Consider the following 20759-nt stretch of genomic DNA (forward strand, 5'->3'; position numbering starts at 1 on the left):
TAAAGCACTAATTTACACACGCATAAAAGAGAAATTTATTAGGTATTTTTTTCCTATGTCCAAATGAGGCTGTAAAAAGTGTATATAATTCTAGTTTATGATAATCTACTAAGCAGAGTTGAAAAATAAACTAAAATGGAAGCCATGGGAGAACATAAAAACTTGACACTTTAGAAGTGAACTTCCTAGCTATTCTCTCAGACGGAACACAGGAAGTCACAGGGTTCTGAGAACAGAAAGCAACAGATGAAAGCCCATAATCTGCATTTACTACTCAAATCTCATTAGCTAAATGTGCTAGTTTGAGCCTAGCTAGAATGTTTTGGTGAGAAGAACTAGATTATAGGCTGTGAAAGGAAAATAATGGTGATGTCTGCTTCCCTCAGAGTCTTGCAAAGGAGTCTGGGAAGGAGAAATGAAAACATTAGATAACACTCTCATCATTTTTCACTCACTCTGCCTTGGGCTTCTGACTGAGCTACATCTCCCTAACCTCACCTTCCACTCACCTTTGCTTCTTAACCTCTTGGCTGAACCTCTATCCTTCTTTAGGACTGAGGTAAGGTTGAGAGGGGCAGGTGGAATGTGTAGGGGTGGTTGAGAGCCAGCTGAATCTAGTCTGGGTAACTTCTAAAGTGTGGGGGGGGGGGGGTGAGGAACACCCAAACCATCACACTAAATTGTAAACCTCACATTTTTAATTGTGGTATCAAATCAAAATAGTATCTACAACAACACACTACACCTATTAGCTTTATTAAAGTAATAATGTACCCATCAATCCAAAAGGACTCTATTTATGACACATCTTTTTAAACAAACATAAGTAGAATTGTAAGCAGGCAAACATCAGAAAGCATTTGTCATTTAAGAACTACTTAACAAGAAAAGATTTTTTTTTTTTTCCCACAGTATCATCAGGGTTGGAAGAGACCTCATAGATCATCAAGTCCAACCCTTTACCACAGAGCTAAGGGCTAGACCATGGCACCAAGTGCCACGTCCAATCCTGCCTTGAACAGCCCCAGGGACGGCGACTCCACCACCTCCCCGGGCAGCTCATTCCAGTGTCCAATGACTCTCTCAGTGAAGAACTTTCTCCTCACCTCAAGCCTATATCTCCCCTGGTGCAGCCTGAGGCTGTGTCCTCTCGTTCTGGTGCTGGCCACCTGAGAAGAGAGCAACCTCCTCCTGGCTACAACCTCTCCTCAGGTAGTTGTAGACAGCAATGAGGTCCCCCCTGAGCCTCCTCTTCTCCAGGCTAAACAACCCCAGCTCCCTCAACCTCTCCTCGTAGGGCTGTGCTCAAGGCCTCTCACCAGCCTCGTCACCCTTCTCTGGACACGCTCAAGCATCTCAATGTCCCTCCTAAACTGGGGGGCCCAGAACTGGACACAGGACTCAAGGTGTGGTCTAATCAGTGCAGAGTCCAGGGGCAGAATGACCTCCCTGCTCCTGCTGACCACACCATTCCTGATGCAGGCCAGGATGCCACTGGCTCTCTTGGCCACCTGGGCACACTGCTGGTTCATGTTCAGGCGGGTATCAATCAGTACCCCCAGATCTCTCTCTGTCTGGCTGCTCTCCAGCCACTCTGACCCTAGCCTGTATCTCTCCATGGGGTTGTTGTAGCCAAAGTGCAGCACCCTGCACTTGGAGCTATTGAACCCCATCAATCACAGTAAGCAAAATGCTGTAACAAATGCATGCCAACCTCTTTGCTCTTTGCCACTTCTGCAATAGCAGCTGTTCGCTGTTTTTCAAACTCATCATTGTCCACAACAGTTTTTACAGTATTTGTCACTTGCAGAGTCTTTCTGCGATCGAGCTCTCTGCTGTCCACTTGCACGTGAGACCCACATTTCTGAAAGTTCAAAAGGAAGTTTTCATTAACTCTTCTGCATATTCTCATTGGGAAAAAAAAAAAAAGTATTCTTTTATTAGAGAAGCACAAGTTATGTGACTGCAAAACTGTACACCTACAACATCTAGATGTCTTCACTGGGAGTACTCTCCTCGGGTCCACTAGAAACTACCTTTGACATCTAAAAAGGGGCTATGTTAGCTCCTGCAATATCAGACCAGAAGAATCAAAGGCTCCACATACTAAATAAAATGTTAAGCTTGAAACTTGGAGAAAGCAATACATTAATTGTCATAACAAAGTGACAGGATCTAGGGTTGCGGGAAGACAGTGGAGGTGGGATCAGGGTACTGAGGAGACGACTCAGTCCGAGTCAGCTGCAAGCAGTACAGTACCCTTTATTGAGGTGATACAGTGGCTTATATGCTACTTGGAAGAGGTGCACATAACTAACTCAGTTTGAGATTGGTACATGTGAAAAGTACAGATTGGTCCAGGGTTATGTGTGAGGTACAGATAGGTTAATCTATATCAACAGCCTGTAAAGTCTGTCCCCTGCAGCTGGCAGGCTCTACCATGCAGCTGCATGTGGGGAGTGCCACCCACCGCCTGGTTTCCTGCCTCTGAGTAGGACACTTATGCAGTGAGCTGCTTATCAATTCATGTCCTGTTAGCAAGAAATCCTCCCACAAGGATCAACATAATTTTGGGAGTTTTTCATGGGTTTTGTTTTAGTTTGGTTGTTAGGAGTTTCTTCTTGTTGCTTTTGTTTGGTTGGTTTCAAACAGGCACACTTTTCCAAATCTAAGTCATCATACTCTAAGGTGGCTTAATAACCTTTACCTAGCTAGGATCAGGTCCCTGCATTATCATACAGATTTTTTAACAGCATGACAAAGAAAAGTGTACTATATACTATACCTGTCCAAAAGGTACAAAAGGGGGAGGACCACCTTCCGTTCCAATGTTGCTCCTATTGTGTTTTGCTAAACTCTGTAAAAAGAAAATTGTTGATTAATACATTGTGCTAGTTTGAAGCTAGCTAGAATGTTCTGGTGAGGAGGATTAGATCACAGGCTATGAAAGAGAAACAGGGTGATGTCTACTTCACTCATAGGGTTGCTCAAATGTGTAAGGACAAGACTCCAAACATAGATAAGGCATTTCTTCTTCTGCTTGGGAGCTCTGAGCTGCGTGTCTCTCTAGCCTCTCTGCTGTCTCTCTGAAAATCCACTTTGCTTCCTAACCCCCTGGCTGAACCTCCATTATTCCTTGGGACTGGGGCAAAGTTGAGAAGGGTAGGGGGAAGGTGAAGGGGTGGTTGAGAGCCCCTCCTAGGTACTCAGGTTTCTGGGAGGGGAGTTGTGTTTCTGTATTACCTTGTATATTTCTGTATATAAATGTATATACTGTAAATATCTGCTTGTATATTCTGCTAAGCTGTAAATAATAAGCTCCATTCACATTTCCAGAGCTGGCTGAGTCTAGTCTGGGTGATTTATGAAGTATGAGGGTGCAGTTAACATCCAAACCATCACATACATGGCAAATAGAAACCACATATCATAAATGTCTCCCTTTCAGACAGTATATGAGACTTGCAAGATAAATTACATTAAAAAATAATTATATTCTTTAAATCCTGGTGCACTTAAGGAAAAGGTTGGATGAAGGGTAAGCAGATGAAGAAAATCATGCAAATTCATGAAAGCTACACATAGAGCAAATGCAGGAAATTAAGTTAGATACCCAAATCTACAGATAAAATAAAAGCAGCACATAAAAAGGCAGTAGATATTCCTTTAGATAGCATCCAATGAACCTGCTGCTACTAGATGCTATAAAGGCATAGTTTGAGAATATTTAAAAGACAACTGCACCAATTCAGCCTAGAGAAGGTAAGGTTCAGGGGAATCTTATACATCTACCTGAAGGGAGACTAGAGAAGACAGCAGGGGAATCTTATACATCTACCTGAAGGGAGACTAGAGAAGACAGACCCAAGCTCTTTTTTTATTGTGTCCAGTGACTGAACAAGGCACAAGGAGCAGTACAGTATATCAGTGACTCCATTACCAAGCCACTTCCCTTTCCAGTGCAGACATTCTAGGCCAAATAAATCCTAGGCTTATTTTGTTGCTTTTTGGATCTAGAGAAATATAGGCAATTCAGAAATGAACATCAGCACTGAATCAAATTATTATGTCTAAATTATAGCACAAGAACTTGAGCATTTGGTCACAGTCAATTTCTCCAGTCCTGTAATCAAGAAGAACATGGTTAAGGTTACACTTTTTTTTTTTTGCTTGGGTTTTGTTTTGGGGTTTTTTTAATCAAGGAAACACATACAAGGTCAAGACTATTACAAACCACTGCTCAAACATTTAATTTGATAAACAGCAAAATGCACTTCAAACTGATGGCATAATTACTAACACTTAGCTAGAGGGATACAACGGAGGTTTTTGCACAAATTGTTATGCAGAATGAAAGAACTCCACCTAATGGTAAACAGCAGCTTTGACATTTTCTTGTCAGGCAGTACTGACCACCTAGAAGCGAGAGCTGCTTTGCAAGTGAAGTTTCAGTTCACGCAAACAGATCTTTTACCTTTTGTTACCCTTTCTGCTGTATTTGAATTGTGACATAAGAAATTCCCTAGGAAATAATTTTAAGAAACAAAGGCTCACAATATGAGACCAAGCTCCTAGATATTATGCACTATTCTACACTTACCCTTCTTTCTAGTATGAATTGAAAGTTTACACAGAACTACTCTCTTTTTCCATCAGGTAGCTTCAATATTTAGCATCATAGAATCAACCAGGTTGAAAGAGACCTCCAAGATCATCCAGTCCAACCTATCACCCAGCCCTATCCAATCAACTAGACCACGGCACTAAGTGCCTCATCCAGTCTTTTCTTGAAGACCCTTTAGATATCTCCCCTGGCACTGAGGTCAGGCTGACAGGTCTATAGTTTTCTGGCTCCTCCTTTCAACCCTTTTTGTGGATGGGTATCACATTGGCCAGCTTCCAGTCCTCGGGGACCTCTCCAGTGAGCCAGCACTGTTGATAAATGATGGAGAGTGGCTTGGCCAGCTCAGCTGCCAGCTCTCTCAGTACCCTAGGATGGATCCAATGCAGTCCCATGGACTTGTGAGAATCCAAGTGTCTCAGCAGGTCTCTTCTTCCTCATGATTTAGAGGGGGACTATACTGGTCCCTGCCTCCATCTGCCACTTCAGGAGTCCAGCTGTCTTCACCAAAACAGAAAAACTGATAAGTATACCAGAGAACTTTACTTTTAGATAATCTGTAACTGGATAGATTCTGTTTTAAAATATAAGGGCCTCACTTCCCACCTCAGCAAAATTTGCTCCACTTTTTCTCTGATACTTTGCTTAACAGCAATACAAAGTGTGATTCCTTCATAAGAAGAGTACCAGCAATATCTCACCAGCACTGATCCTCTGCTTAAAATGCCAATCGCCACTAGAGCACTAGGAACACTATGAAGCAATAATTATCTGGAACTGTATTCTCACCTGAAGTCCATGATACATCATCTTAAATTTCTGAAAAGATCACATAGTAACATTGGCATTTACTCCTCATTTACTGCTGCTTCTAAAAAATGAATTTTCTAGGCAAGAACTAGGTTATGATAAAACTCAATGCTGCAAGGAATACATTTGATCCACATGCAGCACTCACTCCACATACACTACATTTGGAGCATGAGTCTTTCATTACTGAAACACGATTCCGCCCTGAAAGCAATTTGAAACACTGTTCTGAATGGAACAGAACAGTAATGTAACTATACAACTAGAAGAGGACTTGTAGATGCAAAGGCAATGATTTAAGACTGGACAAACAAATTCAGTTATAAAGTTCTGCAGTAGTATAGTAGTATTTCACTTAATAGCACTGTTTTTAGTAAGTAAAAAAGCAATTTATTTTATCATCTACTCAAGAAGCCTCCCAGACACTGTGGGAGAAAGGAAAAAAAAACAAACAATTGACTTCAAAACAAGTTCTTTGAAACAGTCATAGAACATAAAGCATAAAAGAGTTCTGTCTTACACAACAGTCCAGCATTTAACTTACAGCTTAGTGGCAAGATCAGACATGCAGTGACCATGTCCCTGCTCAGATATCTTTCAGAGTTGACAATCTTGCTTATTTGTCAACTATTCTCTTCTGTAAAGCTTTCTGAACAGGACAGAAATATCAAGTACATGAGGAAACTGCTATCAAAGTAGCATCCAGCTTCTATAGACTTGAGCCCTATCTGTCTAGCTGTCAGTCCAGATACAGAACTCAAACTACAATTTCCAGTGGTCATAGTTCACCTGTCCAACTGTTTTCTTGTTACCCACAGCTTCTCTGACATGGTCACACTTATTCTGGGAATCTGACCACGTAGTACTAGCTGGTCAAAGAGAAAAAGAAAACAATACTCTGGCAAAGCTGCAAGACAGAATCAGAGAACTGAATGGATGGCAATAAGCACTTTATCTTACCAGAGTAAATCAGTAAATGTTTTCTTTTAAATGTATTGCATAAAGCCAATGAAAGCGGCTGACAAATGGGTAAGTTGCTGTGGTCAGCAATGGCTACTGAATAGTTTGTTTGGAGTTACTTCCTCACACTGACCTCAAAACGAGTCAGTATTTAGAAAGCAACAATTATTTGTTGAAAACCAGACAGAAAAAAAATGAGAACAGATTGTCCAAAATATCATCAAGAAAGCTAACCAATCCTATTGACCCTTCTCTTACAAATTAGATGGCATTAAGAATACAAGTTCTATGCAGCTCTCTTCCATCCCCATCAATTTTTAACAGCAGTTTAACTCAGAATGCTTTATACTAAATGTAAAAAAAAAACCAAACAATAAGATGGGAGGTTTACACTGTTGGGCCCAGAACATTCTTTTTAATCAAATAGGCAGCTTCAGTTAAAATTGGGAGCGTTTTCTAAAGACTATTTTCAGTATCAGCATCAGCAGAAATGACCATCATGTTCATAAGCAGCTACTGTTTCAGAAACATGGATGCAAAAATAGGGACATGCACGTGGTGGTAGTAGGAACGACCTGCCAAGAGTCTGGGACTGCTGACAGCAGGGACACAACTTCAATTCTTATGTGAGGAAATATATGTAAAAGCCTTCCTGTAGCAACTTTTGTTCTGTTGGGGCAGGAATCAGGTTAAAACAGAGTAAAAGGGCTTAGAAATATTTAAGACTGGTTGAAAGATTTTTAAAACCCCCACTTTGTGTTTCTAAATGGCAAATTTACCCAAGTCATTGATGAACTCTGTAATATAAAAGTCATATTCCAGGTTACCAATTCCCATGTTTTTTGCACACTTACTGTAATTTTTGCCTCAAAAATACATGGTCTGTAGATGGTAAAAGGCATCATATAGTAATATTTTGGTACCAACCACAGGATTTAGGAAAGCAACCACTCATGACTGCACTCAGTGAACTTAGAATCACAGAATCAACCAGGTTGGAAGAAACCTCAAAGATCATCCAGTCCAACCTATCCCCCAGCCCTAGCCAGTCAACCAGACCATGGCACCAAGTGCCTCAGCCAGGCTTTTCTTGAACACCTCCAGGGATGGTGACTCCACCACCTCCCTGGGCAGCCCATTCCAATGCCAATCACTCTCTCTGCCAACAACTTCCTAACAACATCCAGCCTAGACTTTCCCTGGCACAACTTGAGATTGTGTCCCCTTGTTCTATTGCTGGTTGCCTGGAAGAAGAGACCAACCCCCACCTGGCTACAACCTCCCTTCATGTAGTTGTAGACAGCAATAAGGTCCCCCCTGAGCCTCCTCTTCTCCAGGCTAAACACCCCCAGCTCCCTCAGCCTCTCCTCATAGGGTTTGTGTTCTAGGCCTTACACCAGCTTTGTCGCCCTTCTCTGGACACGTTCGAGCACCTCAACATCTCTCTTGAATTGAGGGGAACTTAACATGTTCAATGTTTTCAATCCCTGTAAACTATGAAAGGAATCAATTCTCGTGCAAAGATGACTCCTCATGTCTTCATTTGCAACATTTTACTTAAGATCTATTTGGCTGCATCCTTAAACATATTGGGACAGTAAAGGTCTAAAAGCTTATCACATAAAAATTCATATTCAACACATTAAAGACTGGTGTCATTAAATGCAATACATATCCTAGAAGACAAGCATTTCCAGTGGTGTTACCTCACCCTTTGTAATTCCCACTTTTCTATAAGATGCTCCACTTCACCTCCAAGAACTGCCGTGTTACTGTCATCCAACAGTAAGAATCCATTTCTCACTTCAACAATTCCTGAAAGCTTAATTTTTGTTCCAGGTGGAGTATTCAGGCTAGAAGTGGAAACAAAAGGCAAATGTTTCAAATATGTCTATTAACATTTTGCCACCAAAACTATAAAACTCTACTTTTATTGTAATTCCAACACTGTCATACTTTATATTTCAAAAATTACCAAGGAAAACCTTTGCAATAATTCTTTCAATATGCACAGTACTTTTAAATAGCTTTATTGGAACACTTCCCATTCAATACAGAAAAATGCCACATGGCAAATTAGATTCTAACAGAGATAAATGTTTGCAAATTGTCTGGTTAAAATCCAATTCAACAATACCAAACTAAAGATGTGATTTGTTTAGACTAATAGAAGATATCTCAAAGTCAGTTGTCTGCAATGCCTACATGCACCCCATCCTAAGATGTATTTATAGTTATTAAATAGAGGATAGTTGAGCATTATTTAGGAGAAAAATAGATGTCAGTACTGTACAGAAAATATATGTGCAGTATCCTTCTAACAGTAAGGGCTGTACCAGAATAAACACAAAAAACATAAGCATCTTCTAGTGCTGCTTCTTACATTCCTGTATCATTTAAAAACATACAGATATTCTCTCTCTGATGCATTCCCTTCTTGTCACGTCAATCTACTCTATGGAAAACAAAAGCAGATGCATGAAGGCATCATGCATCTCCAACTCACAATTGAAAGTTATGACAAACAGCATAATCTGGAAACTGATTTTTCCTGCGAGAAACAGGGTGCAGTTACAAGCTTTCAAGTGAGAGAAAATAACCTACACTAAAGCCATTGCTGCAATCACAGAACTATATCACACAGTGAGATACATTCACAGTGCAATCAGCCAATTTATGTACTAGTGGCCTTAATCTTAGCAAGCTTAATGTATTTTCATTATTGAAAGAGATGAGGAAAATAGACAAAAAAAATACAGTAAAAAAATGTAAGTTATGCAAAAGGGGAACAAGCATAAATCCTACTCATTAAAAACACCTCATCTAAAGACAACTAGGTACTGGAAGGGCATAATATTCCAGGTTATGAATTCAATTATAAATGGTCACATACAACATGAATTAATTTTTCATACAATGCTATATGTGAAGAAAAGCTCACATCATTACCTGAGTGATGAATTCTCTGACATCTCTGAGACTTTAACAAAAAGGTCTCAAATTACATCTTCTGATGGCTGCTATTTATTCTGTGATCTGGAATCTACTTACACAGGTGTTTGCCCTCCTTTTCTGCTCTCTTCGTATTTACATTGGAATATGATATACTAAGTTCCACTGTTTCCAGCTAAAATTAAAATATCATTAAGTGCTCCACCTTTTAAGACAACATCACTCCAAACTACAAGCTGGCTCCAGCTTAAATGGAGCCGTTTACCAGTAAAAGAAAACATTCCAAATGAAGTATGCAAGTGTTGCACCTATCTAGGGAGAGGGAGGAAGATCTTTTCTTTTAAATCAATGTAACCTGAATTTGAGCAAAGAGGCATACCACAACTTGAGAGTCTAAACACTAGAGATAATTTTCAACACCTTCATAAACAAACACACAAAAATTCCCATGTTCAACAGCAATTAGCTCTCTTACCCTTCATTTTTAACTGAATTTTTTTACTAATCCTACTCAACTTAAAGCCTTATCCATGGTAAAGCAGCACTAGTTGCATTAAATTAGGCGTCTCAGGCCTGTGACATTTTTGCTATCAAAGTCAAGTCAAAGAACTTCTACAGCTAAAAATTCAGAATTTGGATCAAGTTTGCACACAACCAAAATGCTGAAAAAGCTTTGTCAGCTCCACCTCAAAAGACAGCTGCAAAAATCCACTTTCTTCTGTCACACATTTCAGCACAAAAGATATTATACACTGAATCCCTTTATGTATAAATTCAACATGTAAAATACGAGAAAGAAGCCTGGTTTGCAGAGCATTTTTTTTTCATATATTACTAAGGATGCTTCCCATATTTTAAGGGCATGTAAGTATCAAACCCAAACGTTGAAAAGAAAGTTTTTCACCTTATTTTTGACATGCTACTGTATTCTACAGCTGTGCAGCTTGTGTGTCCATCAGTCATCTGTAAACGTAACATTCTGGGAGCAGCCTGAGACTCTTCGTTATCCTTTGGTGCAGCAACATTGCGTATTTTCTGTATTTGCAGGACACACGGCCCTTCCAGCTAGGTATGCAAAACAAAGACAAAGCTGTTAAGACCATTAAGCAAACACTGCACTCTTCAGACACACAAAGAGATGCCCCAAGGTAAAGGAAAGTGTGATTTGATGGTGCAGTGATGTTCAATTCCTGTCATTCATGTACACCAAGTTCTAAAGCACGATAAAAAACCCAGGCTTTTTTAGAGAAACAGTTGCAATGCTTCACACATCTCCATGATACTGACTGTGGAAAAGAAGTGAACAAGAAGAGTTGTGGGGGGGATAAACAAGCAAGCAACATCATGAACGTTGTCACTTTCAATATACTGGGGAATCTGGATAGGAGTTCACATGCTGTAGTGCAGGGTCTCACTGACCATGTATGCTTAAGCAAGAAACAGCCTCAAAGACTATCCTGTTTTACCCAGAGTAGCTTTCAAGTACAAATTCTTTGTAAACAATAACTAGAAACAGCTTTTTCTAAAAGAGGTGCGATCAGAACCTAAAAACCTTAAGAGACACTGCTATAGTTAAGTTGGTTACTTAAAAATCAGGTGCCATCAGAACCAAAAAACCTTAAGAGACACTGCTATACTAAGTTGGTTACTTAAAAATTAGGTGCAATCAGAACCAAAAAAACCTTAAGAGACACTGCTATACTAAGTTGGTTACTTAAAAATCAGGTGCCATCAGAACCAAAAAACCTTAAGAGACACTGCTATACTAAGTTGGTTACTTAAAAATTAGGTGCCATCAGAACCTAAAAACCTTAAGAGACACTGCTATACTAAGTTGGTTACTTAAAAATTAGGTGCCATCAGAACCTAAAAACCTTAAGAGACACTGCTATAGTAAGTTGGTTACTTAAAAATTAGGTGCAATCAGAACCATAAAACCTTAAGAGACACTGCTATACTAAGTTGGTTACTTAAAAATCAGGTGCAATCAGAACCTAAAAACCTTAAGAGACACTGCTATACTAAGTTGGTTACTTAAAAATTAGGTGCAATCAGAACCAAAAAATCTTAAGAGACACTGCTATATTAAGTTGGTTACTTAAAAAATAGGTGCAATCAGAACAAAAAAAAACTTAAGAGACACTGCTATACTAAGTTGGTTACTTAAAAATTCTGCATATCCTCCTATATACACACCACATTCCTACTCACAGTTTTCTTTCAGTGTCAAGCATGCAGTACACTAAATCAGAGTTGTACATTTGTTGAGCTTAGACAAGAGAATTTGCCTCTTCAACAAAAAAAACCCAAAAAACAACAAACTGATTCAGAAAACAGGTGCAAAACAAGAATGGAAGGATGCTCTTTTCTCAAATAACAATTTTTTTATAGGCTTAATCAAGACCTTCAAGCATCCACATATCCCAGTTTAAGTGTATCTCATTTACCCTCATCATATAAAACAAGGACACAGTGACAGAAGAAATAAAAGTTAACCTTCTTGCAGAACAAGGACAACCATCACTGGATTACAGGTGAATCCAGAAGACCTAAGACACTATTCCTTGTGTGTGGCATTCTAAAGTGTCATTGTGAGAACCAAGACAGGAAAAAAATACTGTAACAAACAAAAAAAATCAAATCAATTACATTTAATGGGTACCCTTACACATTACATCAGTCAGTCAAACTGAAACCTCTTTAGCACTCAGGTGCTGAATATCACAGAAAAAAAACCCTCATTTTTTTGTATTTTTCAACAAACCCAGTAAATTATCAAGCATCCTAAGCAGTAAGGCTGGTTATATCCAAATTAGTACAGTTCTGTGTCTTCCCACTATAAAAATGCAGCTTTCACTTTCTTTACCAGCACTTTTAACATGTTGTACAGTCATGTTGAATAGAATCACAGAATCAACCAGGTTGGAAGAGACCTCCAAGATCATCCAGTCCAACCTAGCACCCAGCCCTGTCCAATCAACTAGACCATGGCACTAAGTGCCTCAGCCAGGCTTTTCTTGAACACCTCCAGGGACGGTGACTCCACCACCTCCGTGGGCAGCCCATTCCAATGGCAAATCACTCTCTCTGGGAAGAACCTCCTCCTAATAAAAAGCCTATACCTCCCCATGGCACTACTTGAAAATACATTAGACAATTTCTGCATCATCTGGGGTTCCATCTCCCCATTTATTTGGTTGCATCCAGAGGGTAGTGCTCAATGACTTGAAGTGCAGATGGAGAGCTGTGACAAGTGGTGTCCCTCAGAGGACCATACTGGGACAGTTTAGTTTTTTTATCAACAATATAGACAGTGGGATCAAGGGCATCATAAGCAAGTTTGCAGATGACACCAAGCTGAGTGGTGCTGTCCATACAGCAGAAGGACCGGGACAAGCTGCAGAGGTGGGCCCAGGTGAACCTCATGAGCCTCAACAAGAACAAGTCGGGGGGTCTGCACCTGGACTGGAACAATCTTCACTATCAATACAGAGTAGGAAATAGGTTGACAGAAAGCAGCCCTATGGAAAAAGACTTGCGGGTGCTGACAGATAAGAAGCTGGACATGAGCAGACAGTGTGCACTTGCAGCCCAGAAGGCAAATCACTCCTTGGGCTGCATCAAAAGATGTGTTGCCAGCAGACTTGATTGAGATGATTCTGCCACTTTGCTCTGCTGAGACCTCACCTGGAGTATGGCATCCAGGTCTGGAGCCCTCAATACAGGAAGGACAAGAAGCTGATGAAGATGGTCGAGAAGAGGGCCACAGAAGTGATCAGGGGTTGGAACACCTGTGCTGTGAAGGCAAACTGAGGGAGCTGGAGTTGTTCAGCCTGCAGAACAGAACACTCTGGGGAGACCTAGTAACAACCTTCCAGTACTTGAAGGAGGCCTACAAAAAGGATGGAGAGAGACTGTTCACAAAGGCCTCTAGTGCTAGGATGAGAGGCAATGGCTTCCAACCAGAGAAGAACAGATTCAGATTGGATGTTAGAGGAACAGGCTCTTTACCATGAAGGTGGTGGAACTCTGGAACAGGTTGCCTGAGGTTGGCACCCCATCCATGGAAATATTCAAGGGGAGGCTGGACAGGGCTCTGGACAACCAGATAGAGCTCACAATGCTGCGATTACTGCAGAAGGTGTTGGACTAGATGACCTTCAGAGGTCCCTTCCAACCCAGACCATTCTATGATCTCTATCTACAACAAACTAATAGCCTTTTTATCAAATCCAAAACATCAGTAAAACTACTTTGTATCAGTGCTCTTCAAACTGCACTTACTGCGGGAGGTGCCCCAAACCCCACTTTGCTTCCCCCCTCCCCTCTATGGGTTTTGAATGGGGAAAGTATAACAGCATAAAAACAGATCTTTTCCTGCCTCAGGCAGGGGTGTTCACGCTTATAGCTTACACCCACCACATGAGATTCGCCTTTCGTGGGTCCTGCACTGGCAGACACATCTGTCGAGAGAGTTAACTAATCTGAGTGGTCTGAAAGCGCACACACATTGCTCCGTGACTTCTGCTACCTGGACCCTGTGTCGTCCATGTCAGACAAGCTGCTGCCATGCCTGCCATTTCCTGCTTGGACACAGCGAACGCGCTGTTGCCTACGAGCGCACCTTTTGCTGTGGTGCTCACAGAAAGCCATCTTCCCTTGGTCAGGGGCAACTGGCACTTTGCTGATTGTTTCCAGTTTCTGGAGGCTGTCCCAGACCACAAAACCCATGAGAAATTCTCCACCCTCATGGCACCAGTTTCCTGAGTAGTTTCAGATCTTTCAGCTTCACTTTCCTAAACTTTCTGGGATTCAGCTGCCTGTTTAGAAGTGGGGAAAAGCTGGCCTGTGGGTTTGTCCTTTTTCCCCACTCTCTGAACTTTTTATATCATTCATAATTATTAATAACCCTCTATTGCAATTGCATTCCACCACCAAACCCCCCAATCTGTAAATAAACCATTGTATTTGTTCAGTGTGGGATTTTCCCAGATTAATAAATAGTTCTATTTTTATAGTTAGTGCCTCAGACATATTAATTATTAATACTCACACAGTATCACAGTATCATCAGGGTTGGAAGAGACCTCACAGATCATAGTAGTATCATATCATAGTATCATCAAGGTTGGAAGAGACCTCACAGATCATCAAGTCCAACCCTGTACCACAGAGCTCAAGGCTAGACCATGGCACCAAGTGCCATGTCCAATCCTGCCTTGAACAGCTCCAGGGACGGCGACTCCACCACCTCCCCGGGCAGCCCATTCCAGTGTCCAATGACTCTCTCAGTGAAGAACTTTCTCCTCACCTCCAGCCTAAATCTCCCCTGGCGCAGCCTGAGGCTGTGTCCTCTTGTTCTGGTGCTGGCCACCTGAGAGAAGAGAGCAACCTCCTCCTGGCCACAACCACCCTTGACGTAGTTGTAGACAGGTAGTTATTAATTACATCCTTACCACTTACACCTGCCCCAGTACTTGCCAAATAAAACATTACTGCTCAGAAAAAGGGATTTCAAATGCAGTTAAATTAGGAGATCTGATGTTGCAATCATTTCACTGTAAGGTGAAGATGAGCATCTCAAGACTGGAGTAAATAGTAAGACAGAAATTGGGAGGTCTATGAGTAACCTCAAACAGGAATTAGAATCACTGCCAGCTTATGTTGTAACTGCTTACTATCAAAGTGCTGGTAGTCAGAAATCACCTCTCTGAGCTCAAAAACTAAATGTTTTCTGAATGCTTCTTCTTTGGAATGTATGTTTCCATTTTAATGGCATATAAATCAAAAACTTTAAATGTAACATCATTGTTAAATTACTTGTTATAGCATCACAGTTCTTGAATGATATTCCATTAGCAATACTTAACATGTATCTATGATGCATTGTCATCTGCATGGAGATGACAGGGTTCAGCTTCTTCAACTCCCATGCAAATGTGGCCACCTTGTGGCTAATGTTGGTAATATTGACTTTTTTAAGCCACACTGAACACATCTGTGCATCAATGAAGTTGATTATCACTAATAATTGTCAAATACTCATATTTCACACCAGAATTTTCTGCCAGCTTTTACACAAATGTTTGCTTATTATACTAAAATTACAAGATAAAATTACTCTCTATGCAAGACGTTTCCATATAGTTGAACAATACTGAACAATAATGGATGAGAGGAGCACTAGCAGCATATAATTCCTAGTGCTTCCTGAAGCATTTATAAACAAGAAATTACTATGTTCTACTGAGAAATTATACTAACAAGTCACTCCTGTCCCAATCATATTCTTAACTTGCACAAAGCAAATACTTTCCTTTATAAACACTGTTCTGTAACACCAGATATTTGTATACATTGCAAGGTTATTTCCCATCAGATTTGCTTTATGATACTAAAAAAAAAAGGAAACTAGACTACACTTCAGAAAGTTCCAGTACACTAAGAGTCTGAGCTTACAATTCCAAACAGGAGCTAATTCTCAGATTTTTTCTATGCAATCATTACTTCCTTTCAAAACTTGGAAGATTATCGCTGTTCAGCAGCTGTTTTGTAGGTGTTTCCTTCGATTTGGGGAGGAAATATTTGCTTTTTTTTTTTTTTAAGAACAATTTTCTAAGATCTATGACCAAAGAAAGACAGATGATTAAAGTAGGACCAAGTAAATCTGACTAGAATTTGACATGCAAAACATCTTGACTCTTTATCAATAGTGACTGAGGTATGTACGTCCTTAGGATTTAACAAATATCATTTGACCATTAGAGACCACAGTTTTGTTCCATTCTTCCTGTTTCTTCCAGCTTTTCAAAACTCCTGCTTCTGTTGTCAGAAAAACAAAACAACTAACCTTTCTTCTCTCTGCATTTTCAGTCTTTAACTATTAAAAATGCAAGAAGCCTTATGTCTCTAAGCTATTTTACAATCAGAGAAACCTCAATAGCTTGAATCAAGCAAAATCATAACTCCACACAGTAAGAATAAAGCATTTAAAAGAACTGGTCTCAGAAAGTTAGTTTAGCAAGTAGTAAGCTGCATGTACAGACTGCTGCCTGGCTAAAAACTACTCTCCTGTAATACACTATTCTCAAATGTACTCCTCAACCTGACAATAATGCTCCTGCTGCTGTTTATGCAGGAGCCAGTATTCACAACAGTCACCATTCCATTTAGACAACAGCATCAGCACAAACCACAAATCTGAACATCTCTCACCACCCTTTCTGTTCCACCTTACTTCCTTAAAAACAATCTTGCCTTGATTTATTGCTATTTGAATTTCAACAGTCATGAAATGTGCTTCCCCAGAATCTTCACATCAGCATGCAGACTATCAATACTTGAAATTAATTATTTGAATTAAGAACTACTTCTGAGTTTAAAACATAATTCCTCTATTTATCCACTCTCTCACCTGCATGTAAGAAAGAAACAGGAGGGGTGTACTGAAGGAGTCAAATTTAATTTTTATCTAAACATATATTGTATGCTCATCTATCACATCCAAATATTGACTATAACACTGTTCTGTAGCATATATCATCTAATGTCATTTATCCACACAACTGTTAGGGCACAGTCATACAAAAATTATACGAAGTGTATAGATATACTCACATGAATCAGTCATGTAATTCAGCATCAAGGTGTATCACTACATGTCATAACCATACAGCTTCTTTGCTTTATTCCTAACCTGCTCTGTTACTCTCACAAGAATAAAGGAGGGGGGGAGGGGAAATGAACTTTGATAAGATGTCATTATCAAATAGGTTAAATGACTTTTAAGTAATAAAGTAAGTTACTAGGAATTGTATTTATTTAAACATTTCAGAGTTATGAAATAGAAAAAGAAGTAATCTCTTTAGTGGGCAAACTAACCTGTTTACCCATTTACCCTATAATAATCTTTGGTGTGTGACATAATGATAAAAACAGATTAATGCATCTTAGAAGACTGTTATCATACAGACATCACAGAACATAGAAAAATTTCAGTGAAAATATATCTACCTTTTCCACCTTTCCACCATTGATGTCACTGGGAAGGAATTTCTTGCCAATTGTTCTTAAATCTGTCTGAAATTAATACAAAAGACAAGAGAACATTAACTTAAAATATTCTGTTACCATAAAATCGGCAAGAGTATTTATTCCATAGTGCATGGACTATAAAAGAAATTACTTTCCATTTTAAACTGTGTTCTTGTTGTAATCACATTCTTCAAAAAATATTTAAATGCTTTTAATAAATGACAGAAAATGACTAAGCAATGTCTAATTATTAGACATAACACTGAAGTTTAATAGAGATAAAGGTCTTGCTTTGCTCTCCATTAGGTACTCAGACAAAAGCGTTTTTATTGTATGTGGTTTTACATGTATAAATCCTTTAAAAAGGTTGTGATGATTTTTGCAATTACTCCTGGAGTCAAAGTGTATATCGTATTTCCACTAACTGCTTTCCAGCTTAAATATCTTGGAAATGAGATGGACAAGTGCATGACATTAGTCAGCAAGTTTGACATGGCCCTTAACAAGGTTAAAGAATCCATATGATCAAAGAAACAAATTCCCACAGGAGCTCTTCCCTCACTAACACTGTTTAGACAAGCATATCAGTCAGGGTGAGGCATGACAAAAGGATGCACTGGATGGCTAAACCAGGATGTGAAAATAGGAAATGGAATAAAAACTAAGTGAACTTCACACATCAGGGTTTTTGTGTGTTAAGAGAAACAATAAAGCACAGCAATGCAGCCTAAAATACCTGTGTTTTCTAAATTCCATTGCTTGAAGTAAGCTTGTTGTTTTAAAGGGAAGATGCTGGAGCAGATTACCATACTAAATCTGAAAACTCTCCTTACTTACTATGATCACAAACACTTCCAAAAGAAGGCCTAAGTGTAATTACTACTGGAATTTGTACTGTAACTCACCATTAACTGTGTCTGCCAACGGTTCTGGCATCCTAATCTAGAACTGGGCAGAACTGTGTTTCAGAATCCAAAACACTGTGAACAAGTGGTTTATCCAGCTTTTCAGTGAGAAACATTGGTACTCTAGCAATAGAAAATGAATTGTAGGGATGCTCCTTTCAATGTATTTACTCTGAGTATCTATATAACGCAAAAATACTCGACTTGCTTTCTGTTGCACAAGATAGCCACAAATAGCAAAAAGAAAGCACATTTGATTTTCATTCTGAGCCTATCTGGGGGAACTGATCTCTCATCTGTCAGTCATTTATCTCTAAATTGCACATAGGCTCCTATCAACCATTCCTGCATGTTCCACATCTATATAACTGACAAGTTTCCAGCATGGTGCTCTGCAACCACAGCAGCAGAAAGGAGATACAACTTCCACAAACTCTTTGCAAGATCTTACATAAAATGAAAACATTTGAAGGACTGAAGGTACATTTATGTCTATTTAATCAGCAATTCACACCAAAAAATAAGAAATGTGGTCAGTTAACATCTTGGTTTCTTTTGTCTGAAATATGTCCCTAACAGTCAAGGAATGAATTTGTAAGAAGTGGAATTCAAAGTCACTGTTGTCCTGTTATTCAAGCCACACTGCTATGCTACTGCCTATTTACCCAACAGACAACAAGCATGCAACAACTGACTTAATGACAAAAATACTGATAAGCAACCAAATCTTGGTTTGGAGTACTTGTATACCATCTCTAGTTAAGTTATTTTTATTATTGACAAACCAGAAACACAACACATACATGCATAAATGACCGTGTTAGTACAGCATATAATCACATGAAGGGTAGTATCTAACAACTTTATTTGGGTTTGAGGCTTGGATTTGGTTTTGCTTTTATTTTCTAAAGCAGTAATACATGCTGGTATGCCCCTGCAGTCCAGAAACAAAAAGTTTGCCCTCTACATGCTTTGTATTACATTCTTTGGAATTTTTCACTATGATTTCCTTTACTTCTTTTCAAATTCATTATGAGAAATAACACAGGCATACATATGAGTGATCAAATGTATGCTTCAAAGAACAGATGAAAGGAGCATCTTTTCAGAGAACTATCTTAAAGCAATGGTAGTTGAATCTCAAAAAGATGGATAAAAATAATCCCTAATAATTTTCATGAGAATTTTGTTAACAAGAGGGGGAAAAAAGGCAAAAAACACCCATACACCCCACACAACAGTAAACAAAAGAAGGCCAAGCAAAACCACAAAACCCCACATTTCTCTCTTAGGCACTCTACTAGAGTGTAATATCTACATGTAGTTCCAAGGGTAAAAAATAAGTTTTTATAGATCTACATACAGCACATACAAGCTCTCAAAAAATTGAGTATGGATGACTGACAAGTTTTAAACAGGGAGTGTAAAGTTCACAAAACTCCCTCTTGTGATTTTCACAGAATAAATTAAAAGTAATAAATACATAGATTAAGTAGCTGCCTTCTTCTGTCTTTGTTATTGAAAGGCAGAAGACTTACTTAGGCTTACCAAAAATGTATATACTAGAATTCTGAAAAGCAGGAATTCACATGCACACTTTTCCTGGAGTTCTTAAAAGCATTGAGGTTTATTGTTTCCAAGTTGTTTATATATGCTATATACTTGTGTATTCATTTGTTATCAGGAATAATGACTACTAATGCAGATTTCTACAGTAAATAGAACCACAAAACCTGTTTGCAGTTGCATCAATATGTGCACTTCACAGAAACATTCACCATTAGTTTGAATATGCTGTAAGGAGTATCATGTCCAGAAGGTCAAACTATGTAAGCAAGGTGGTTTATTCATCCCAACACAATAAAATTTTGTGCTTCAATTTCATACTCATGTCAGTACACAGCACTTGTGATTTTATTACTGCTTGTATATTTACTTCAGATTTACATTCCATAAACAGTAAAAACAAATCTGCTGCAATTTAAATTCACTTTTCTTCTCCATGTTTCAGTCTGGAAGAGGTGCTACTACCAAATAAAATTCTCAACAGACATGCAAGGAGAGAATTAGTCTGTCCTTTATGTAATTCACAAAAACAAGAGCAAACTTTTAGTCCCACAAACTTACACTTGAGCCATTAGATAGTCAATTTTTATCATAGAATAGTCAAGGCTAGAAGGGACCTCCAAAGATCATCTAATCCAACTAGAATAGGTTGCCCACAGCCCCGTTTGCTTAAGAAAATTTTCACAGCCATAACTTACATTAAGGGCAACTAGGATAATGTCATTTGTATTAACTTTTTCAGAAGAACTTATGCAAGCCTCAATTCCTTCATCTGAAAGATACCTGTTGAAGAAAAAAAAAAAGAAGAGGTATTAGAGTATCACATAATGTATCTATTTGGCAACATTTTTTCTGTATATAAGATTATTGTCTTAAAACGGTATTTTTTTGTGCTAGTGAATGATTAAACA

The 20759-nt window shown here is 39.1% G+C and overlaps 1 protein-coding gene across 1 annotated transcript in view; it reads right to left on the reverse strand.

Moving 5' to 3' along the window:
• TDRD3 (tudor domain containing 3) overlaps positions 1-20759 on the reverse strand; it is a 110887-nt gene that overhangs the window by 43078 nt on the left and 47050 nt on the right. The window contains exons 2-7 of the mRNA XM_064174324.1: positions 20547-20631; positions 17357-17422; positions 10248-10408; positions 8103-8244; positions 2786-2857; positions 1715-1864 (exon numbers count right to left, since the gene is read on the reverse strand). Of these exons, the coding sequence (XP_064030394.1) occupies positions 1715-1864; positions 2786-2857; positions 8103-8244; positions 10248-10408; positions 17357-17422; positions 20547-20631 (676 nt within the window). The remainder of the gene's footprint in view (positions 1-1714; positions 1865-2785; positions 2858-8102; positions 8245-10247; positions 10409-17356; positions 17423-20546; positions 20632-20759) is intronic.

This window comes from Pogoniulus pusillus, chromosome 3 (assembly GCF_015220805.1).
Source record: "Pogoniulus pusillus isolate bPogPus1 chromosome 3, bPogPus1.pri, whole genome shotgun sequence".
NCBI classification, from domain to species: Eukaryota; Metazoa; Chordata; class Aves; order Piciformes; family Lybiidae; genus Pogoniulus; species Pogoniulus pusillus.